The 25,697-nt window shown below is 36.8% G+C and overlaps 1 protein-coding gene across 1 annotated transcript in view; it reads right to left on the reverse strand.

Annotated features, from left to right (window-relative positions):
* The window catches only part of LOC134754620 (ATP-binding cassette subfamily C member 4-like), a 62,972-nt gene that overhangs the window by 2,683 nt on the left and 34,592 nt on the right, over positions 1-25,697 (reverse strand). The window contains exons 10-23 of the mRNA XM_063690950.1: positions 21,593-21,757; positions 17,346-17,483; positions 11,498-11,665; positions 10,819-10,932; positions 10,267-10,511; positions 10,056-10,102; positions 9,395-9,604; positions 9,009-9,239; positions 6,918-7,024; positions 2,256-2,379; positions 1,782-1,955; positions 1,019-1,146; positions 474-596; positions 21-143 (exon numbers count right to left, since the gene is read on the reverse strand). Of these exons, the coding sequence (XP_063547020.1) occupies positions 21-143; positions 474-596; positions 1,019-1,146; positions 1,782-1,955; positions 2,256-2,379; positions 6,918-7,024; positions 9,009-9,239; positions 9,395-9,604; positions 10,056-10,102; positions 10,267-10,511; positions 10,819-10,932; positions 11,498-11,665; positions 17,346-17,483; positions 21,593-21,757 (2,097 nt within the window). The remainder of the gene's footprint in view (positions 1-20; positions 144-473; positions 597-1,018; positions 1,147-1,781; positions 1,956-2,255; positions 2,380-6,917; positions 7,025-9,008; positions 9,240-9,394; positions 9,605-10,055; positions 10,103-10,266; positions 10,512-10,818; positions 10,933-11,497; positions 11,666-17,345; positions 17,484-21,592; positions 21,758-25,697) is intronic.

Consider the following 25,697-nt stretch of genomic DNA (forward strand, 5'->3'; position numbering starts at 1 on the left):
TATCGTGCTCGTACTCGTACCTGTTCTAGTGATCTCCAGAGATCGTCGTCACTGTACACATTAAACGGGTCTAGATTATAACGAATTGTTGCAGAGAATAGGACTGGCTCTTGAGGTATGATAGAAATTTTGGTTCGGAGATCCTAAAAAACAAAATTTCGTACATTAAGAGATTCAATACATTTGCTACTAAACGCAAGTAGCAAATATAAATATGAACTGCCGCTTAACATTAATCAATGTGTAAATAAGGCCCTACGAAAATTAAATTTTATTTATTTCACTTAATTCATAGCGTATTAATTATATAATATAAATAAATATAATAATATAATTGTATATTCAGCATAAGCTAACACAGATTCATGCATGTAACTTAAACGGAAACTGCTTAATTGCCGTAACACAATACGTACCTACATTCTAAATGTAATGTGTACTCATCACATAAAACGGGAATAAGTAAAACTTACTTGTCGAGCTATCAGCGATGTATCCAGGCCGTCAATTGTGACAGTGCCGTCCAAAAATGCAAATCTGAATAATGCAGAAATTAGGGACGATTTTCCAGCGCCAGTTCTGCCCACTACACCAACCTATTAGAAATAATTTGGTAAGTACACTATACTGGTAGTAACAAGAACACTAAACTGGCTATCTTTCCGTATTAACCTTCAGTTTATAAATGGTGTAAATGTTAGCTTAGGTTAGTTATGTCACGAATATATAACGAATATGATGACTGCAGCGAATGCGAGTTCCTTAGCGCACCGCACTTATATGTTACTGTACCTGATACAATAAAATTGGTTAGAAAGATACATTACAAGCAAATATTACAAATAAGTCGCTAGTTTTACGTACTTAATAACGACGTCAAACGAAAGTACCGTAATTACCGAAAGTAGTTACCAATAATTAAATGTTAGCCAAACATACCGTCTTCTTGTCTTCAGGTTATCCTAATGGTATGTCATTATTTACGTAGGTCAAGAACGTTCTAAAAGTTTGTACAAACCTTCCAGCCACTTTCGACTGTAATATTTAAGTTCCTTAATATCGGGGCTTCGTCGGGCGCATAACGCAAGTTCACGTTTTGGAACACGATCCTGCCCTGTGATGGCCACATGTTGGGAGTGGCCACCTCTGTAAACAAAACCAAACAAATAAGTGTAAGTAAATTAGTACCTAACTACCTAATTAATAAACAAGTAAGGTTTTTTAAATTTTAATTGTGGTTTAACCACCCCGTACATAGAATTACAAAATAGGTACCCGGCTGCCGGACGAAAACTCACTAAACATTTATATGTTATTTTGTTTTGAAACTATAGGTCTGATCTTCTTGTCTTTAAAATAAGTTAATAAACTATGTATGACTGTTTGTTTCTGAATAAATAAATATCTCAAGAAAAAGTTATGCCCAGTGTACCACTGTTTTGTCCTGTTATGTTTTGTTTATAAATTAAATATTTTAGAGATACCCTCAAGTACGAGATGATATTGAAAATATCGATACGGACAAAGTGCCAAAAATATGTATTTCACTACCTTAATTTATGGCAATAAGTTCGTGTATACATATTTTTGGCACTTTGGTCTTATCGATATTTTCAGACGTGACTATACTATTCAATTTTTCAATAATTGGATACCCACCCTGGGCTCTCATAGAAACCGTAAAGCTTCCATAATAGTAAAACTTATTTTTTTTCCCCAAGGACCTACAGAAATGTTTTTCTCAGTGTACCTAGTTAGCCTGTTGCAGAATATTAACTTACGTCCTTCAAATAGGTTTGTCTCGGTATCAATCCGGCTGTACTCCAGCACGCGCTCCACGCTGGTGAGCTGCGCGAGGAACTCCACCAACATCCGCGCGCCGTGCTGCAGCATCGTGGTCAGCGTCAGACTCTGCGTCACCGCCAGCCCCACGCTGCCGATCGCTATCGCTCCGCCTACAACGTTCCTACCTTTACTATCAAACGACGGACATGGGTGTTTTATAATTGGGCTCAATATATTATCCGATACGATATCGCTATAGGAGCCGATACCCCACACCTGAAAAGCCTGACACTTTGTGTGCTCCTAATTTATAATTGATATCGATTCAGCCTCCATAAGTTGACAGAATATGAACAGTGAACATACATTTTGTTGTTGCCGGTATTTTAAGGTCGGCTCCAATAACTGTTGTGAAAGGCATATGTAACTGAAATGGACATTTAATGCGACAACGTAACCGATATACTTACCAAAGTCAACGTATAAGAAGACAAATATTATAGTTGCCAAATAAATACAGCACAGGGTATCCAAATAAAACCCGAAAGTTGCACCCCCTGCTAAGTATCCATTCCAAGCAGACGTATGCAAGTTCTGAAATTATTATTATTATTATATTAATTTATAGGTACCTTAATCATTAACATGATAGACACAATCAATGTGGAAATTAAACATCAAAGTTAAATTATTTTGATCTAAGGCTTTGCGTAGATCTTTTTTCTTACAACAGATCGAAGACTAAACCTATAAAATTGTAGGTTTAAAATAAAAAACAGATAATGACTTTTGGAAATTATTTTCCAAAATAATTCTTTCTTTTCTTTTTTTGGCTTTTTCTTTAATATATGACATATATTTCAGTTTATAATTTATACACAAATCAAAACTATTTAATAAAAATAATTTGATTTGTTCCCAAAGTTGTGTAAGGTAGAAATTTGTTTAATTTACCGTTTACAACCACAAATATAAAGATTAAATTAAATTAAACATCAACGGAGACACAAGAAACTTTTTTTCTTTTTACTGTATGTATACATATAGCGGTTAAACATACACTCCTCAAACATGGTGTAGAGAAATATACTGCATAACAACCAACAACAAAAAACCGGCCAAGTGCGAGTCGGACTCGCGTTTCAAGGGTTCCGTCCATCACACAATTTTTAACAATGTTATTATTTTATGTAAAATGTTGGTGAAATGTCTTTAAAAAGCCCTTAGGGGTCGGATCAATAACTAAGTAATTAAGTCCGACTCACGCTTGACTACACATTTCTAAAAGGTTTTCCTGTCATTTGTCTCTGTCGTCTGTGTCTGTCATCATGTAAAGAACTATTTTGTGTATTTTTTCAAAATTTCAGATCTAGTTTCGGAGATAAAGAGGGCGGGGGGAGGGGGGGGGGTGGTCTAAATTCTCACAAGAAGCTCTTTCATTTGATATGTAACACAATACACTCGTAGTTTGAAAAACTATAATTATTTAATTTTCTCATTATGCGCCCCAAATATGGCCCCCATGTTTAAAATTCATTTGTTTACGTTACATGTCCGTCTTTGGGTCACAAACTTACATACGTGTACCAAACTTCAACTTAATTGGTCCAGTAGTTTCGAAGAAAACAGGCTGTGACAGACGGACAAACATACAGACAGACGTACGAGTGACCCTATAAGGGTTCCGTTTTTTTCTTTTGAGGTACGGAACCCCAAAAACCGGTCAAGCGTCAAAATTTGTGTGTTGGCTCTGAATCGTTAGGACCGGATGCGTATGCAACTCGCACTTGGCCTGTTTATTATGTTTTCTGTTCAAGCTAGACAAAAAAAAGACTGGCGCTCGCCCTGACAATTGTGCTAGCCCTGCTAAAAGCTATACGTAGCTGTAATTGGTGCGAGTGCGCGCATGGCACTGTTTTCCTCTACGATGTAGGTAGGTATTATTTTAAAATAACATAATTTTTAAGAAAAAAAAACCGACTTCAATGGGGGATGCCGTTGAGAGGTTACTTATTGTTGATGGTGCACTCCAGACAATGAAATGAAAAAGACAGCACCGTTTGCCTAACTAAAAGGAGGTAAAACCACCCACTTTTCTAGTAGCATTTCGTTTATGTAAGGGTCACAGTTCTAACCTAACCTAACCCAATATTCTGATAGCATTTGGTTTCTGTAAGGGTCACAGTTCTAACCTAACCTAACCCACTTTTCTGATAGCAGTTCGGTTCTGTGAGGATCGCAGTTCAAAAAAGTTCCACTTCATCAAATGTCACTTTTTTATGTAAATTCTGGATTTGTTGATGAAAATACAAAAATCACTATATGTATGCCTTTCACATTTGAGGAGTTCCCTCGTTTCCTTATGGATCCCATCATCAGAACTCGAGCTTGACGAAAATGTGTCTTTAAAACTTAACTTGCTTAACAAACATAAAAAAGAAGACAAATCGCGAAACGTGAACTATGCGTCATTGAAGAGTTCCGTTCTGAAATCACTATATGTATGCCTTTAACATTTGAGGAGTTCCCTCGATTCCTCATGGATCCCATTATCAGAACTTTGTTATCATCGGAACTTACAATCAAAAAAATAATTTTCAAAATTAGGCCAGAAATGGAGTTATGGAGTAACAAACATTTAAAAAAAATATGGTTATCTGTAAAGTCGGTTTACGGACGATAATTTTGCGTGAGAAACATTGACGTAACGTTACCATGGAGATCTGTCCACAGCGTTACCATGGAGATATGTACATAACGTGACACTTTTTCGTGCATGCTACCAGTGTTCATCGATTTATAAGACGTTATCACGTCAAAAAAAAAACATACAGCCGAATTGAGAACCTCCTCTTTTTGATATCTTGAAGTCGGTTAAAAAGAGGCACTCAGCGCAAACCGTTCGCATGGCAGCATATTGACGAACCACAAAAAGGAAGATGATACATAATACATACCGCTGAATTATGGAAATGATTCCTTGCGACTCGACACTTGTTACGGCTGTGAACAGTCAACAGTAAGCATAGTTACGGATGCTTATATGTAACTCAATTTTTTTTTACATGTAACCTTGAAACATGGCATCTATTAATTACCTGGTACAAAAAATGGAAGAAGCACTGAAGTGAGCACTGAGCACTAAGGTAGGTTGATGTAGTAGCTCTTACTTTTATCTTAGTGAACCAAATATTGGACGGACACGTTTCTCTTCAATTTTGCAATTTTATTTTTTTAACTTCATACAAAGGTTATTGCCGACTGCACAAGAATATTCGATTTCAAGCTACTGGCTTTGAACCATAGTCAGCTACAGGATAGCCTGAGCTAGGCACATATTCAGCTCTGCGGGGCTAGCACAAGGGACGTCACTGCACGAAGCGCGCGCAAATTAAACATTAAAGTAAGATATTATCTGAGATGGTTTGGACACGTGAAAAGAAGATCTCCTGATTACATCGGGAATGTTGCTATGGATCTGAACATTGCTGGGTCCAGAGGAAGAGGAAGACCGAAGATGAGATGGGCAGATACCATAGCAAAAGACATGAGGGCCTGCGACGTTTCAGTAGACGACACGTCCGATCGTACGAAGTGGAGAGAAAAGACAAGAAAAGCAGACCCCACAATCAGATGGGAATAATAATGCTAAGGAGAGAGAGATTGTAATCATCTACATATAAAAAATGTATTTTACAATGCATGTGCTCGAAAAGTGCGTTTCCTACGGAGCAATATCATTCGGAAAGTACTACTTTTCCGCACTCGTGCTTTTTGTTTTCAATTTTTTTGTACAGTACATATGGTGCTACTTTCTCGCACTAGAGCGGTAAAGAGCACTTTTCGTGCATATGTCGTAAGTTTAAAGGGCCATTTGTACTGTAAAACGTTGTACGATACACGCGCGAATAGGTAATTCGCAACTCGTGTCAATTTAAAACACTCCTTTTAATAATTAAACTTATTTGCCATGATATGTTTTTTTATTTACTCGCACAATGCATAGTAAAACATTGTGTGATACACGTGCGTAAAAATGATTTCCGCACTTGTTGCATAAATAGCTATTACAGTACTAGTGCGTAAAGAGCACTTTTCGTGCATATGTCGAAAGTTTAAAGGGCCATATGTACTGCAAAACGTTGTACGATACACGTGCGAATAGGTAATTCGCAACTCGTGTCGATTTAAAACACACCCTGCGGTCGTGTTTTAATTTATCGCCACTCGTTTCGAATTTCCTCTTTTCCACGATTGTATCGTAAATAACTATTACGTTACCGTAAAAACCTGTAGGTATGTAGTGAAATACCTACGCGGTTACCCTTGTAGTTAAAAAGAAAATTGTTTTTAACGCCTCGTTAAAACGGTTTATAACTAAAGTTACCTAGAACTGGTCTTCCGAAATGAATTGGGTTTATTGAATTTTAACTACGGGTGAACTCCATTAGTTATAATTTCATTTCGTAGCCCTGTAAGCTGTAGACCTCGTGAACCCCCATGGCTCCTACATAAAAATAACTCGAAAACTAAATCGACAAAATATTCACATACTCGTAATTTTATCGAATCCGCTCACAAAATTTAACGAGAATCGGTAAAGAAATGCGACCTGTAGAGAAGAACATACGAGACCAAAGAAGACAGATATAAGAGAGCATTGTTTTCCCAACCTGAAACGGAGACGCTTCGCGCTCGCTCGGTCATAAATGTTGTATCATTTTTGTAAACCCTTATAACTTTTGATATTAAGGTCACATATTCTATTAACATTTAGTCATAGTTATTATTAAGTTTAAAATATGTAATTTTAATCGGTATAATTATGAGCAATTAAAGGTCAAAAATTGCGCATTACATCGATTGAAATAAATAAAAATACACTTGTTCCAAATTACATTTAAATATACTTTATATGTAATTGTTAAGTAATTTGGCTGGGTGGTAGGTACTGTCAGACAGACCGATGGACGGTCTTGGCTACGGAATATCTATTTGCTTCCTTGGAGCTTTGGAAAATTTGGGTAGAAAAGCGGTGTTTACGAGTAAAAGCGGTTGCGGGGCAATACGAGTTAATATATGTATGTAATGTAAAGTAGGTTCCTATAACATTTAAATAATTGAACAGTTACCTGATGCCGATCAAAGTCTTCAATTAGTTTCTTTTGGGCTCCACAAGATCTTATAGTTGCAATGCCATTAAGAGAAGACGTCACTAAGCCGAATACGGGACTTTTTGCTGCAAATAAATAAATAATAATTTTAAAGAAAAAAAAACCGACTTCAATGGGAGATGCCGCTGAAAGTTTACTTATTGTTGATGGTGCACTCTTAGATTCCAGACAATGAAATGAAAAGGAGGTAAAACCACCCACTTTTCTAGTAGCATTACGTTTCTGTAAGGGTCGCGTTCTAACCTAACCTAACCCAGTTTTCTGATAGCATTTCGTTTCTGTAAGGGTCACAGTTCTAACCTAACCTAACCTACTTTTCTGATAGCAGTTCTGTTCTGTGAGAATCGCAGTTAAAACCCGCCCACCCACCTAACCCACTCTTCTAGTAGCGTTTCCGGGTCCGGGTCTGGGTCCGGATCCGAGTCCGGGTCCGTGTCCGGCTGTCCGGGACCAAGTTTGGGTCAGAGTTCGGTCTGGGTCCGGGTCCGAGTCGGGGTCCGGGTTCAAGTCCGGGTCCGATTCGGTCCGGGTCCGGGTCCGAGTCCGAGTACGGTCCGGTCCGGTCTGGATCCATAACGAAGAGAACAAATCGCTAATCGTGAACTATGTGTCATTGAACAGTTCCATTCTGATCATCATCAACAGTTCCACTTCATCAAATGTCACACTTTTTAAAATGTAAATGCTGGATTTAGATAATGTAAATACAAAAATCACTATATGTATGCCTTTAACATTTGAGGAGTTCCCTCGATTCCTCATGGATCCCATCATCAGAACTGCGTTTTGACAAAAAAGGGGCCAATCTGTATGTATATACTTACAATCAAAAAAATAATTTTCAAAATTGGTCCAGAAATGACAATGGAGTAGTAACAAACATTAAAAAAAAACGAATTGAGAAACTCCTCCTTTTGAAATCTTGAAGTCGGTTAAAAAATACTGTGTTACCTAAGATAATTTATACGGTTTCACACGTATTTTATTTTCGTTTAAAGTTATTTATGACGTGACGTTAACTCGTTAAGTACAGACGTACCTAGTGCATAATTATTTTCCATCGTATTTTCACAGAAACTCACGAACGTGTCTTGCTATTTCAGTCAGTCTCGGTACAAAAAGTACTGAGGTTGACTGAAGTAGCATGACAAATACGAACGTTTCCGAGAAAATACGATGAAAAACAATGCACTACATCTGTACTCATCGATAACAACAGATCTGTCGATGTTGCTTTTCTCAATATTTCATTTTGTACAGTTAAAGATAACAAACCGCTATTAGACTACCATAAAACTATTATAATTATGATTAAAAACTAAAGTTAGTAGGTATTACTTTACTAAGTATAAACGATGTAGATTTATTTTGGTATTAATAATACATAAATTGTGGTATCGATATCGAGTGGCTATTGTGCGGGACGGTGAACCATTAATAAGTAAAGGAAGAGCGATGACATAAATACTGTTTTTTTATATGTATGCTATCAGAATAACAACTCAACAATGCTTTCATATCATTTGCATAAGGTTTAAATATATTTTTAGGTTTATAAGTTTATGTCTACTTCAAACATACAAATTAAGGTTAAGTACCTGACACGTAAATATTTTTAAGGAAATCTTTTTTTAATATTAGTCTTCAATTACTATTAAATTAGAAATGTTGAAAACCCCCTACGCTATAAATATTCCAAATAAAATCAATTTTATGCCAAAAATGCCTCTTCAAACTGCTGTTTCGATTTCTATTAAACATAGGAACATAGCTAATAACCACCGCAAGGAAACTCGCTTTCACGTAAAAAACCGCATCGAAATCGATCCATCCGTTGGAGAGCTACGATGCCACAGACAGACAGACAGACATTAGCGTCAAACACGTAACACCTTTCTCTTTGCGTCAGGGGTTGAAAACAGTTTCATTTAATCGTATTTCCAGTTTGATTTCCGTGACATAAGCTAGAAAGATGACATATAAAGAGTATCGTGACTATTGCTTAGGTTCCTAAAATCTTAATGATACCTACGGCTTACTAATACTTACTTGTGCCTTCTAGACGCTTGATGCTCTGAGCAGTGTTTAAGTAGATTTTAACGAAGATCCCGAATATGGCAATGAGCACTGCCGACGGTATAAGTGTCCAGTAGAGGGCGATGGCGTTGAGAATCAAGATGGCGCCCAGCGTGCTGTAGATCTGGAACACGTCGAGGAGCGTGCGCGGCAGGATCTCGTCCACCGCTCCGATATCCTTGGTGAAGCGGTTTAGGATACGCCCTGCAAAAAGCTCCAAAGTAATACTCGTAGGTTAGCAGCCTTCCTCCCCCGTCTCATCGCTACATTTAATAAGAAGGCTAGTCGGTATTTAATTAACATCTATGTATTTAGCCAATTGAAAATAAAATAGTGAAAGTACTTATAATGTGGGTTACCTGAAGAGCTAGTGTCAAAGAAGCGCATTATGCCCCTCAACATGACTGAAAACATTTTGTTGTGCAGTTTTCGGGATGAAGCGATGCAGAGTTGCACAAAGGGTAGTACGCGCACGTTGACGAGCAGTACGAGTACGGCGACGATACTGCCGTGCACGATCAGGTACTGCCGCGTCGTGAATCGACCCACCTGCTCATCCAGCCCGCCATCTGTGCGATCAAACATTTACCAAACTTAATGCTACGTCTCTATATACATATATATATATATTATTTATAGACTATTTTAAGAAAATCATTGCAATATGCCATGTTAGAACTTAGACCACGTGCTGGAACTGAAACCCACAATCTATGGCTATTATGTGTAGGAAGCCGTTGAGCCATCAATGCTAATTATATTGAAAAATGTTTGATATAATCTAGACTAGAATAGCGCTATTTATTATGTTCGTATTTTAGCTTTACCTATGAAATCCGCCATCTTTCTAGTTTTATAACTTATGCTGCTTGATTGCTGTTACAGATGCACAAATCAAACTATTTACAATCAGTAGTTAGACATACTTATAAAATAATTGCTTGGTTGGTATGAAGGGACCACAATCTTCTCTTTTTGCGAGATGGAACTGATTTTATTAAAAGTAATACATTTATTTACCGGTATCGACTCCTGCTTCCGCTTCATGTCTTGCCATTTCATTTGTCCTGTAAGAATGACAAAAAAACTGAATTTTGTTTTTTATTTATACATATTATATTAAGTTACTTACCTGTTTGTTTACAGCTACAAAAGTCAACCTAAGGGATTACTATAAAATTTAATAACACTCGACCTAGCTTATTTTTATATAAATTATAAATAAACTCACCAATTGCTGACCCAATAGTCGGAAGCGGCCGCGGCCGAGGTGGCGGCCAGCACCACGGCCACCGTGAACAGGACGTAGCACACGCTGTTGCCGGACAGGAAGTAAGCAGCGATCACCTCCAGCCGCAAGTTGCCCGACTGCCGCTCCTCGGCCAAGGCTACCTGAGCGTTGAACTCTGGCTGCTCCTCGGCTTCGCTCACTCTAGATATACTTCTCTTAACCACGTTTGCTTTGTCCTCACTTTTCTAAAAAAAAAAAATTATTGAGACAGTATTTCTTAAGTAGTTAGGTAATATAACTTCAATTCAATTAAAATCGATTTCTGAAATAGCCTTATAAAATGAAGTTACAAAAACTTTAAGGATATGTGTCGTTTTCAAGCAAAAGGTACCACATTGTCGCTTGCCATAGGGACGCTCTGACAGGTTTTTCGTATAAAGACGTAAGCAATTTTCGTCCTTATGGTAAGCGACAATGCGGTTGAAAACTTTTGATTGAAAACTTACTGCGCTAAGACTGACAGAATCTTTGTCTTTAAGGATACCAACTTACTGCGCTGAGACTGACAGAATCTTTGTCTTTTTCTTTATCTTCCGATAAAAATCTTGTCAAGTCTCTACCACTCTTCATTAATTCTTGGTATGTTCCCATATTTTCGATTTTGCCCTGAAATAAGGAAATTTTCCAAGTTAGTATTATAAATATTCACTCCGACTTTATTAGTTATACATATTATAATAAATAAATAAATGTTTGGGACAATCTTACACAGATCGACCTAGCCCCAAACTAAGCCAAGCTTGTATTATGAGTACTAGGCGACGATATTCATGCGTATATAGGTAGATAAATACTAGTACATACTTATATACACAGAAAACACCCATGACAGGAACAAATATCTGCGTTTATCACACAAATAAATGCCCTTACCGGGATTCGAACCCGGGACCATCGGCTTCATAGGCAGCGTCACTACCCACTAGGCCAGACCGGTCGTCGATTATATAATATAAATTATGTTATCCTGTGTTTGTGTACTTTGTATGGGGTCATCTTATTCATAGATTTTATTCTATAAGGAAATTATTGCAAACCCTGCTTAGCATCAGGCAGGTCGTACCTTTTTGTTTTCCACTATCATGGTGGTAAGTATAACTAGAAAGCAAGTTGAATTTTAGTAGTAGTCGGGTGTGTACATGTACTCGTAGCAGTGTATGTTGTGTCCCACCTCGTTGAGGATGATGATGTAGTCGGCGGCCTTGAGGAAGTGTATCTGGTGCGTGACGAGCACGCGCGTGCGCCCGCGCAGGTAGCCGTTGATGCAGCCCTCGAACAGCTGCCGGCCCACGTTCGCGTCCACCGCCGACAGCGGGTCGTCTAGCAGGTAGATGTCCGCCTTAAAAACAAAAATAAATTGGGTTATTCCCACCAGTTACCACCAAGTTGTTACCAGTGGTAACTACTGGGAATTTTTTTTCCCTCCTTTTACCGCTGGTAACTACTGGGGAAAAAATCCCAGTAGTTACCACCAAGCCGAGTTGGACTGGTGGTAGTTACCACTGGTAAGAACTTGGTGGTAACTAGTGTGAATAACCCAATTAAACTAGTGTACTGATCATTTTGAAATTATATGGATGGATGTTGGAAGGTGCTGGCTGCAGGACTGTCTTTGGTCGTATTTAAATGTGACTTATAAAGGAACATTGTTTTTTCATAGTGATGTTTTAATATCCATGGTGTAACATGTAATAATTACATTATGATAAACTGTAACCTGCCAATATCTGCGACGGCGTAGCCATTTGACGAGCTCCGTGTACCATAATTTAGCTGAGCGTTTAGTAAAACATTTAATCCACTTTGCAGTGCGCGATAAAATACCTAATGCGATTTATATAATTCAATTTTAGGTGAGGCTAGCTTAAGGTTTAGTGACTAAAGTGCACGCATACGTAAACATTTGAAGACACATAGTTTGCTTAGCGGTACGAATAAGTATACTTTACAAAACTTAGAATATAAGATAGGTAAGTAGTAAGTACCTACTATAAGAACGACAAGTATTGTCTGTAGACAACCTGTATTTATGTAACGACGCATTCAAGAGATATCACTCGAAAATAGCGGGAAGGTTTAGAAATGACCTGCACGATCAACCATTTTCTATTTTTGTAATTATCATCGTCACCCGTATCATTGCACTGCACACTAGATCCTATGGGACGTCAAAATCAGTCGGTCTCGATATCCCTAACAAGAAATCATTATATTACACTTACTAAACTTCGTAAACGATATTTACTGCTTCGGCTTGTGGAAATCGACAGATTTTTTTTCTTTATTGCATTATTCCCTTCAAAATAAAAAATAAATTTGACCACGCTCGAGTAAGTCGAGTAAGTCAAGGTAACGTTTTTTTGCAACTTCTTGACCCTGCCATTTGATTACGGATCGCTGAAATCGTCAGATTATTCAAATAAACACTTCTGACACGCTCGAGTATTTCTGACGAGGTATCGTTTTTTTTTTACTATTCTGACGGGCTGTCCTGGACGGGTGGCTCTGCTTTAAGGACTCATTCATGGTGAAGGTACTTACTCAACGAGATGCAAGGTATCCCTTATCTTAATCTGCCGCGCTCGAGAAACTCCCAAAATCGCCTCTTGGGCTCCCCTGCCATTATGAGCGACGGTCTCCCGCCTGTCTCAATGGGCTACGAGAGAGCGTCTGGTTGACGTTACTGGTGACGCAAAGAGCTGGCGGCTTCCTCGCACAACGTATCAGCATTGCGATACAGCGAGGAAATGCCTATTTTAGTTTTAAGCTAGTTATTAATTTCGTTTAGTAGTACCACTGTATATATCTTGTATGTAAATAAATGTATTATTCAATAGGCTACTAAATAAAATAATAATATTGCGAAAGTGTTGCAAATGCACGTAGTTAGGAAAGTAGCAGACTTGCATCAGGCTGAGCCAGCGGTGGCGGAACGAGAAAAGGACTACAGTGCATTTATTTTATGATCCTCCATTTTATGCCAAGGAGTCTATAATGTTCTTGAAAACTGCTACATGCTTTGTTTCATTACCATAACTCTAAAATCAACTGCACGACTATCTCTTAATAGTACATTGTGATACAAGTTTGCTAAGTTGGTCATCACACACGAGGCAATAAGAAAGCTGATGTGTGTAATGACCAATGCACACGCGTTTCATACGACGTTTTTCAACACACTTGCACACAAAAAAAAAACTTTCATATTAATCAAATTTTAATTGTTACAACAGTATGCAGTGTTGCATCTGTCATACTGCCGGCCGCCCCTCGCCCCGGCTGCGGGCGGCGGGCGGGCCGCCCGGGCCGCGGCAGACGGTCGGCCGCGCGGGTGCCCGCCAGTCCGACCAATTAAAGAAGGCTCCGTTTCCATGCATAGATATTATTAGCAATCAGTTACTTTCTTAACTCAGTCGAATAATATAATGGAAAAGCACGAGTGTTATAATAGGTATACTGAAAAAGCACGCGTGTAGATAGATTATGAGTCAAAAATCGGTGGAATAAAAACGTCGTTTTGAGCGTGTGTTGAAAAATAAATACTTTACCTACTTACCTTTTCTTACTTATCTGCATACTTAAGGACACATAAATTTATTTCGACGTAAACAATTGGACATGGAGAAAACAGTAAAAGTTACAAAAATATATCTGCTTACTTAATAATTTAGGTTACTCGATCCGTGTATTCTAGCTGTTATGTATTGTGTAAACTGGGACTCGGAATGCTTAGGTACAGCTTGGCTTCCTTGCAACTTTAATAGAATGTTCGTAACGCATGCCGAGCCCATTCTACTACTTAGGTTCAATTAAAAAGGCCAAGCAACAAGAAGGTTTAGAGGGAAATGCTTGAAACACAACTTTTGACTCCGTTACTTTGTTTTGAATAGTTAGGAGGTGAACATATCAAAAGTCCCCGGCCCTACGGCCCTTGAGCCGTGGGGGGAAAGGGGGGTTTGAAGGTCCCATTTTTCGGTTTTTCACCTATATCTTGGAAACTGTGCGTCTTAGTGACACAAACCGAAAGCTCATTAAATTTGCTAAAAGTCTAATTTATTCAAGTTTTTCTTGAATAGTTTTCGAGATATCTCTTGAAAGTTTATTTGGGGCTCTCAATTTTCTTTTGATATCTACATTAGTGAAGCTACTAGGCCATGTTTGGTATCGTTTTCGTATAAATTGGGAGTGTAAAATTCATTTATGGTATTACATTAACACCATTACGAAGTAAAAACATATAAACTTTGAACCTTTTTTTAGAGTTCCGTACCCAAAGGGTAAAAACGGGACCCTATTACTAAGACCGCTGTCCGTCTGTCGGTCACCAGGTTGTATCTCATGAACCGTGATAGCTAGACAATTAAAATTTTCACAGATGATGTATTTCTGTTCCCGCTATTATAACAACAAATACTAAAAAGTACGGAACCCTCGGTGCGCGAGTCCGACTCGCACTTGGCAGGTTTTTTTTAACTCCTCGTTCGTCACTCTTACACCGCTGAACTGATTTAGTTGAAATTCGGTCTAGAGATATGTTGAGTCCCGAGACAGGACATAAGATAGTTTTTATGTCAAAAATCATCCTTTAAAAAGTGTGAAATGGGGTGTGGAGGGAATTCAGCTTCTACGCCGAAGCTGAATTTCTGAAGTTAATACTGTTTAAGTTTAGGTTTGTTTGTAAGTCATGTTGGTATCATTTCCATCTAAATCAACGATGTAGACCATCCCAAATTTCATCTAAATCGGTTCAGCGCTTATTGATTCCCCATACAAACTTCCACTCCACTTTTCACACCCTCAAAAGGATATGGTTATAAAAACTATCATATGTCCTGTTCCGGGTATCAAACTATCTCTATACCAAATTTCAACGAAATCGGTTCAGCAGTTTAAGCGTGAAGAGGAGTTTTTAAAAGGTTTTTTTTTTAATTTTGATTTTACTTCGGAATGGTGTCAATGTGATGTAATACCATAAATTAATTCAGCACCCCCGATTTATATAAAAACTATACCAAACATGGCCTAGCAGCTTCACTGATGTAGATATCAAGATAAACTTTCAAGACCAGATATCTCAAAACCTATACAAGATATCGAAAAACTTGACTAAATAAAATTAGTTACAAATTAAATCAACTTTAATTTTGTATAAGTGACCATGTCGCTAAGATGCATTGTTTCCGAGATATGATCGAAATCCAAGAAATGGGACCTTCAAACCCCCCTTGTCTCCCCCCTCCCGGCTTTCACCTCCTAACTAGTCCAAACAAAGTTACGAAGTCAAAAATTGTGTTCCAACTTCCAAGCATTTCCCTCTATAACTTTTTTGAGCATTCATTGCCTGACCTAAATAGCTACTGAATTATATGAAGAATACGAGTATAATCTTAATTGTACACGTATGTATTGTGTCTTGCTGTCATTGCTATATAGATAGCCTAAAATTATAAGTAGGTACTACTCAATTATTAAAAGTACAAATGATAGGTAGGTATAAGATGGAATCATTTCAACTGAGCTAAGTAATGCTATTATCTGCTTTTGTTGTCGTAGCCGCCAATTAGTTACTTACAAAATAAGTTAGAAGTGCATTGCATGTATATTGGATTTTTAACCTTATTTCTTGTTGAATGGTTAAAATGGTCTAAAAACATGTAACAAATGGTTTTCTACAAAGTGCATTCGTTTTGGGTGTCGACGGTTGTAAAATGCAAATAAAGTTATGTTAGCCTTTATTTAGTTAGTGTATTTTGTAGACTATTGTTAAATAAATAGTCGTTAATCTATACTAACATTCAAGGCGGTTATAATCTGCTTTTACTACGAGGTAGTTATCCTAATTTGTGGTTTACCACTCAATGGCATTGTATTCTTGAGACTCTGAGTAAACAGGTAAGTGCATGAGCGCAGTTGACATGATTCCATATTATTTAAATTAAATTAAATTAAAAGCCGCTTTCTCTTCCAATTTCTCTTCTATACAATATATATAAAATTACTCGAAGCTTTCTCACTAATTGGATTTGTTTCTATTGATAATATTGACCACATGCAGTTTAATCGATAGCACACTTTCCGTCATATTGGTTTCATTCGCAATATATAATTATTATTCTGGGTTAAATTGGTAGAAGGTTATGTATGTTTTTTTAACAAAAATAGGGACGAGAATGTACGAGTTCTTACGAACTTACTCTGCCCATGATCTGGTGTCTGGTATAATGGCTGGTAGTTGTTGTATTCTGTACCTCCTGTCCTATTTCCTAGAATGTTTATTAAACATTTGTACATACTAACATAATTAATTGGTTTTGAGTTCTCAATAAAAATTCACCGATTATGATATTTGTACGGGTGGGATGTCAAACAGGGCGTGCCCGAATCAGAGATGTAATAAGGGGTTGATGTTACATTTTTGGTATCAGCATCGCTCGTTTCATTTGTTTTTCGTTTAATTTCTTATTTCGTATCATTCTGTATTTTGTATCGTCCTTTACTCGTCTTGTTCGCTCCTTGTCAGTGTCTCCTTTGGCAATATTATTTAGCTTGTCTTTCTCTTAATATGTCTTATTCGTTTTCACCTCAGCAGCTCGAACAAGCCTACTTTCGTCACTCCCTGGAGTGAAACAAAGTAGCTTTTTAATTAAGTGATGGCCGTGAACTGTCACTTCTTACTTTTATAACTTTTTTTTTCTTTTGTTTTTGTCTGTATTATTCTGTGTAATTCGAAATACATTTTAACCTTTAATATGTTCTCACTACTGAGGTGAAAAACTATGTGTGCAACACGAGAGCAAAGTTATTTTACATTTCGTGTTTTTGAGTCCCTCGCTACGTTCAAGATTCTAACTTAGAATCTTTCGCTTTCTCGGGACTCAAAATAAACACTCGCAAGAAAAACCAACTTTCCTCTCTTCAACACCAAAGTTCGCAATTTTCATGCATCTTTCTCTTTTGCTACAGAGGTAGTTGCTCGAAATTAACGAAGTTCGATTTTCGCGGTTATAGCCTAGCCTTACCTCACGATAGACAGCGCGGGCCAGATTGATGCGCGCGCGCTGACCGCCCGACAGCGACACGCCGCGCTCGCCCACCAGCGTCTGGTCGCTGAACGGAAACTGCTTGAAATCCTTCTCGAGCGCACACACTTTGCATACCTGTATCATGTTATATATGTAAGTGTACATTAAACAAAAGATCTCATACAATATAACGCTCTTATAAACACATTTGATAACTGAATTAAGCAATTGTTTTGCATGTTCTTATCTTGTTCTTTTCAATGCCATGTATGTTGTGGGTATGAATAAAGAAATTATCTATCTATCTACCATAAATAGTATTTACAGTTTTGTTTATAAAAAATATATTTTGCAAAAGTACCTAGAGTATTATTGTAGTTTCCGTCCACCTATGTGTTAGTTTTCGTCCACGTATGAGCTAGTTTTAGACCACAGCAATATTGAGTTGAAAATCGATTATATATATTATGTATTTCGTTTTTGTTTCTTATGTTATATATAAATAATTTTTAGTTGGTTTTGTAGCTTCTGCCCGCGACTTTGGCCGCGTATAATGATTATTTTCGTGATAAACCTAACCTATGTCCTTCCTAAGTACTCAAGCTATTTTAATACCAAATTCAACAATCCTTAATTTGAATCGGTCCAGAATCAATTGTACAAAATACCATTTTATTCACACACCGTTGACAAAGGAGTGGACGTAAACTAAATGCCTGGTTTAATAGGCGATACAGATCATATTGAGAGGAAAAACAGTTGTATACTGTAAATATATTAAAATAAATTAACCATACTAAATATTATTCGCCTAGCTATGTGGGTTTCCGTCCGTTTGTGGACGAAAATTAAGTATTTCATGAAATTGGTATGTTAGTTTTCGTCCACTAAATTTCTCTAAGATTTCTTTAAAAAACTTTATGAACTGATTATTATTGGATTTATTATAGGTACTTCCAAGTATACGTACGTGCTAAAAATATTACTTAATATAGCTAGAATAGTAATTAAACTTCCAGTCTGCACTTTGTTTTTCTTGGTTTTATGTCCTCTGAAAGGCACGGATGCAAAGCTGCAACTACTATATTTTATTTTTTATTAATTCGCTACTTACGAAATATCATTTTTATGTAAATAGATCAATAGCTTAGACATTAAGGATTGCAATAAGTCCAAAATTGTGCGGTATGATATGTTTATACTCAAATTATGCGCAATTATTTGTAGCTTTATAGTGACTCCGTCAAGTGGACGGTAACGAGCTCACTAACCCACTAATAGCTGAATTCAAATTCGATGTTTTAAAATTTATTTATGTTATAATTTGTTTCGTATTGTAAATTCATTAACGACGCAAAAAATACGAAGACATTGACAATTATAAATAGATAAGATATAAATTCATCTTATCATGATAGTAGAATACAAATAATAGTACAATCGGATTAAGTCTAACCTCGAAATCCTTCCAAAGTTATGAAATTTGGTATGTATGTTAATTAAAGATCTCTTTTTCATGTCCACACTATTTGACATTTGGGGACCTCGAGGAATCGCAGCCATCTTAGAAAATGTGTACCATCCTGGAGAAATTTGCGTTTTACTCTAAATATACGTTCTCTATGAAAATATGGTGTAAGGCAACATTAAAGCTTATTAAATTCTACACAAAACAGTCCTAGATATCTTTGCGGACAAAACACATCTTTTTATAGAAAATAATAGCTGAATCCAGATTTAGCGCTTATACCCTTTCAGGGGATATTCTCTTAATATGAAACTTGGAGGAATATGAATTCCACTTTTGTCTATACATCTGTACACGTTCAACCCCAATATCAACATTTTACTCGACTGCGACTTAAACAGAAAGTAGGGTTATGGGTTTAAATACTGAAAATCAGTACACCCTGTAGCTCAGGATACTGGACGGTTTTTTAAAATGACATATCGGTAGATTCCTCTTGCCCTTCACAACCTGTTTACACTTGTTTTATTAAAGAAAAATCAACACAGCCGCCTTGAGAGGACGCCGAATATTAAAGCATATTTTTACTCCTAGCGCCTAAACTATTGAGTGAATTTCAATAAAATAGACATCAGTAGATCCACAATTGGTACAGGAGTACTATGCAATACAAATTTACTAAAATAAATGGAGGAAAAATGTTTAGGACTTAAAAATGGTCCCCGTGGTCCCCGAAGCTCCAATTTTATGACACGCAAACAGGGATCCCTAAAATTATAGGTGTCAAATTTCATTACTGTCACTATTGTTTAAACCCCATTTAAGACCTAAAATCGGTTTTTTCAGTCACATTTTTAAGTCCTAAACATTTTTCCTCCATTTATTTTAGTAAATTTGTATTGCATAGCACTCGTGTACCAATTATGGATTTACTGATGTCTATTTTATTGAAATCCACTCAATAGTTTAGGCGCTAGAAGTAAAAATATGATTTACTATTCGACGTCCTCTCAAGGCGGCTGTATTGATTTTTCTATAATAAAACAAGTGTAAACAGGTTGTGAAGGTCAAGAGGAATCTACCGATATGTCATTTAAAAAAATCCATCCAGTATCCTGAGCTACAGGGTGTACTGATTTTTAGTATTTAAACCCATAACCCTACTCTGTTTAAGTCGCAGTCGAGTAAAATGTTGATATTGGGGTAGAACGTGTACAAACGTATAGACAAAAGTGGAATTCATATTCCTCCAAGTTTCATATTAAGAGAATATCCCCTGAAAGGGTATAAGCCCTAAATCTGGATTCAGCTATTATTTTCTATAACAAGACTTATTTTTTCCGCAAAGATATCTAGGACTTTTTCGTGTAGAATTTAATAAGCTTTAATGTTGCCTTACATGATATTTTCATAGAGAACGTATATTTAGAGTAAAACGCAAATTTTTCCAGCATTGGTTCACATTTTCCAAGATGGCTGCGATTCCTCGAGGTCCCCAAATGTCAAATAGTGTGGACATGAAAAAGAGACCTTTAATTAACATAAATACCAAATTTCATAACTTTGGAAGGATTTCGAGGTGAAACCTAATCCGGTTGTACTATAATTTGTTTGCAAACCCTGTACGTTATTTTACAAATTTCAAAAATGGAATGACTATTCGAACACTACTACACATGCTAGAGGGGTTTCAGTATAGTAGTTTATGCAACTGATACATAATGAGAGGCCTTAAAACACAAGTGTGGTTTTATGAAACGAGTGTCACCGAGTTTCATAATAGAATCACACGCGTGTTTTAAGGCCTAATTATGTACAGTTGCATACACTATTTTTATCTACACTCATATCATTAGTACTCGAAGATGGGTTCAGAAGCCGTAGAGAAATGACCTGCATTGCTACTACGCTACTAGTGCTACCTGTAAAATATCTAAAGACTATAGATATTACAATAATGCAATAAAAAATAAATTTGAACAAATACAGAAACAAACTACTCATATTTTCAACTAAAATGTAAATTACAAACAATTTTTCACAATTCTACTTTCGTAACAGCAAAAAAGTCAAAAAACCAACAAACAATGATAACAGTAATGGCGGCAATTCGATCCTCCGTCAAGACGAATGTTTTTTTTTTAATTATAGACAAACGAATGAAGTCCCTATTTTCTTGTCACTAGGGATCAAATGTCGTGCGGTTTATATTAAAAAAACATACTGAATTGACGTTTCGTTTCGATAACTGTTTTAATATCTATGGATACTAGAATAGGGACCCACTTGAGTTCCGACAGCTGTTCCAAATTTACTCATAACCTTACAAAAATCTATAACGTAATAACATTAAAGTACAGATTTTACCTACTACCACAGATAAGAAAGTTCTCATAATAAAATTGGTTGTAATAATGCTGGTAATTTCCTACGGTTTCTGAACGCATTTTAGAGCACTAACGATATGTGCGTAGATAAATGTTTTTTACCTAATCGTGTGCAAACTACTATGTAAATAAATTGAAATTTACTTTCATGTTTTTGTCACTATGTGCCCTAATTTGATTTTAAGCAGCAAAACATCTACGACAAAAATAACTATTTTTTTTTAAATATGCTAAAAATGCTATAAAATTATTACTATTGTTGTCATAACGTTACTCTTTTTATTTATTTATTGTGTCTCAGTTTGTAGGTAGCTGTAGGTATGTGTATGTATGTATGTACCTATATAATGTATTATAGCCGTATCTAAATAGGCTAACTAGTTACTTACGGTTTTGTATTTGCTTGCAATATACGGCAATCCGAATAATATGTTTTGTCGGACCGTGGCGGGGAAGAGCCACGCCTCTTGGCACGCGTACGACAGCGAACCGTATATTGACACGCTGCCAGACGACGCGCTCAGCTCCTTCAGGAGCAGTTGCAGGAACGACGACTGGAAAGAAAGAAAGAAACAAAAGATAGAAAGAACAAAAGAAAGACAGAAAGAAAGAACAAATGAAAGACAGAAAGAAAGAAAGTTTATTCAGGACGAGTATTGCTTAAATCTAATACAACACTTTTATTCATATAAAACATACGAGTAAACGTAACTGAAAAGGTCGCCCCTCAGCATGATCTCAAGTTATTACCTTTCAGGATATCAACATATTTGTTGCACTAAGAAGGTGGATGAAATGAAGGCTGCCCTAATTTCATAACTTTTGGTAAACAACTTATAAATACGTTTACAGTTGTTGTTACATCTTATCTCAGGCCGTTGATAAAGAGGTTGGCATTACTTACTTAACATAATACCAATCAGCTTCATACAACCGAGCGTTCAACCAGCCCGTACGTAACTGACCATAATAACTTCTTACCAACCGCCTCAGTTAAACAGTAGGCCTATAGTATTTAGCATCTAGTAGGAAATCAACATATTATACCTACATGAATCCCCGGAAATATATAAACACTAGTTTCTGCCCGCGGCTTCGCCCGCGTGATTTAAGAATATGTCGTTTTGTCTAATGTATAGGGTGCGGGGGAGGCAGGGGAAGGAGATCTACGAAAATATGGTTCTATAACGACTTACAAAAGATTGTTTTTATGGTTTATGGTTCGTAGGTAGAATATATATATATATGTAGGTGCATACGATGTTTTGCATTTTACTTAGAATGGAAACCTAAACTTATAAGAAGCAAACAGACAACCACCTTCTTGCAACACCTTGAATGTACTCATTATGGATGCAGGTAGTTTCCCGATGACTTACTCCTCCCGCCCCGTCCGTCCCGCCGCGCTGCCCGCACTCGCCTAGGTACCGATTGACGGCGATCGAGATGGCACCAAATACAAATTAAAAAAATCTATTAGGATAACGCGGGTCTCGTTAAATACCTCAAAAGCAAAAATAGAACCCTTATAGAATCGATCACGTGTGGCTGTCTTTCAGTCCGTCTGTTACAGCCGATTTGCTCCGAAGCTACTGGACCGTTTGAATTGCAATTGGGCACAAATACGAGTACGTTCAAGAATTTTCATGACCACTATAAAATTTTAATATCGCTTACCATTTTCGTAATTAACGTCCCAAAAAACCATAAAAACGACACCCATATTGATACCTATTTAGACATTTCAACCCCATTGCACCCCAACAGGGGAGATGGCTTTTCACGTCCGCCACGTTGGATTTATTTTAAAATCCTTGTTGTTTTCGTATTCAGCGACCCGATAAACCATAGAAACAGTACCCATGTTGATTTTCAGACTTTGGCACCACATTTCCCCCTTTTTGGGGTTGAATTTTCAAAAAAACCTGAAACACGTGTTTGTTCATTTATCGTTAGGAATACTCCTGTGAAGTTTCGAATAAAATAGTCTAACTAATTTTGTTTACCCATACAAACTTTGGACCCAAATTTCACTTTTGAAAAACCCCTTCTTAGTGGGTAAGTTAACGTTATAAAAACTACCTATTGTAAAAAATTCAGCTCTCTAGGTACAACGGTTTGGGCTGGGCGTTAATTTAAGTGACGGGCCAATTCGAACAATAATCTAGATATCAACTAGACATCCACTAGATATGAAACCGAAACGATAACGAGATATTTAAGACAGTCATGTCAAATTTGACATTTGCGCGATTCCGAATGTCCTCTTGAACGATGTCTTTAAGATTTGCTTAAGATATTACTTAGACATCCAATGGATATCTAATGGATATCCCAAAACGTCACAATAATTAAAGCGTGAAATGACAATTGGTTTCTCGAATCTCGTATTGTTCTCGTATCTAGTAATTATCACGTTGTTCGAATTGACCGGTTAGTCAGTCAGTCAGTCAGGACATTTACGTTTAGATATACCGGGTGTTTCCTGTACCAGGAGCATTAAATTAAGCTGTAGGCTGTACTCCTCAGACTGACCAACATTTGTTCAGCAACTATTAAAAATAACTTGTGGTTTGATTTTTATTACACTTTAAAGTTTATTCTAAGACGCAATGTATTGCAAAATTTGTTATGTTTAAACCAACGAAGAACGATGACAAGGGTGACAAGCAACGTCAAACACACAGATGGCAGCGTACATTGAAAATAATATTTAATTAGTATGAAAAAGGTATAATCTAAAAATTTCATAATTTTAAAAAGTTGTTGAACAAAATTAAATGTTGGTCAGTTTGAGGCGTACAGCGTCCAGTTTAATTTAATTCTCCTGTTACAGGAAACACCCGGTATAGATAAATGAATATGTAATGATTAATTGGTGTGGGTAGTAGAGCCTACCTCAAGTCACGTTCGACGTGTTGCTTCTCTGTCGCACTTGTAAATTCTTACGTAAGTGTGACAGGGAGGCAACTAGCAACGTGGTTCGCAGTACGCCCTCAGGTTTCCATATAAAATAATCATTTGAACGTAATAATTAAACAAACATCGAGATTTTTATTTCATCGATCGATTGAAGGTATCTTAATTGCAACATATGAAATAAATGAAGTAAAATGAAATAATAGCCGCCTTTCGCACCAAAGATACCAAGAAAATTTTATGATAAATTGTATACCCCTAATAACACTAAAGAAGAATACTCATTACTTAACCAAGACATTAGCATGTCATAATAACAACCTAACAACGTTAATTATTTAAGGATGTGTTTATTACATTATGCTTGGTTACGATGGGGCGTTGACTTCTCGTTTCAGTCGTTTCACATTCGAGGCCATAACCGGAAGGAATGGTCATTAACACGGGAATCGGGATGAACACATAAATGACCAAACAAGCCTCTCCCGCACCCGGCCATTCCGTTAAATAACCGGGCGCCACGCCGCTGAGATTAAATGAAACACGGACCGACGTTATTAATCTTAAACTTTAAAAGTAAATAGGTAATTCACAGGTCTTCAGTGAGGGTTATAAAGGCGGCGGCACTTAATCAATATGGAGGCTGGGGCCGAGCCGAGAGTCCGCATGATAAGACCGCGCGCCACCTGTGCCGCCTCGTGCCACGAGAGCGAGCCAAACAAACACTCGCCTTAATTGAATACTCACTTTGCAATTCAAAATTGCTTTCTAGACATATCCAACAGGACCTTTCAAAAACATAAGGGTAAATCATTGTGAAATGGGTTCATAATTGGACAGCGTTATGGAATAAGCGATCAAGCGACAATCCGTTGAAAAAAACTTGAAACCGGAAAATAAGCTGGATAGATTTGAAATTTGAATTTGTTGTTGTAAAGGAATTTTTAAAGTAAAAAAGTTAAATTTTTACTGTGAACCTGTAAAAGTGTTTTTAATACAGTTGCTCAAAAAGTGCTACTTTACGTAGCTGTTTAGCGTGCGGAAAGTTGGTTTTCGCGAACTAGTGCTTTTTACTTTTCCAATTTTTTTAAATTTATTCTTGTTCCAATTCATGACTACTTATTGATGAGTGTTAATATTAGTTTATTTTAAACGTCGTAATCAACTCAAAAACCTACTATTAATGTAAGAATACGAAAAATATACACATCTTATATTTTATTACTTACCTCTTCATCATTATAACACGTCTATTTTTTTATATTGAATATTGTAAAACCGTTCTTAATAAGTTGTCTGAATGGAACAGAACGCCTGTCAAAGAAGAGGCGTTTTTTCTTTCCGCTTTAAGTTTCCAAAGGCAACATTCGATATTGTTTTTATAAATGTTTATAAAAATACACAGATAATCGTAATTAATGATATTTGGGTAATAATAGTACAATGTTTTATATTTACAATTGTTTCTGTCTTATAGAATATGCATTTAAAAAAAAACTTTCATTGAAGTGGGTTCAATAATAATAACACCCAGCTAAAAAAACACCTCTTCATAATGTCAATGCCAATGATGTC

The sequence above is a fragment of the Cydia strobilella genome, chromosome Z (genome assembly GCF_947568885.1).
Source record: "Cydia strobilella chromosome Z, ilCydStro3.1, whole genome shotgun sequence".
Lineage (NCBI taxonomy): Eukaryota > Metazoa > Arthropoda > Insecta > Lepidoptera > Tortricidae > Cydia > Cydia strobilella.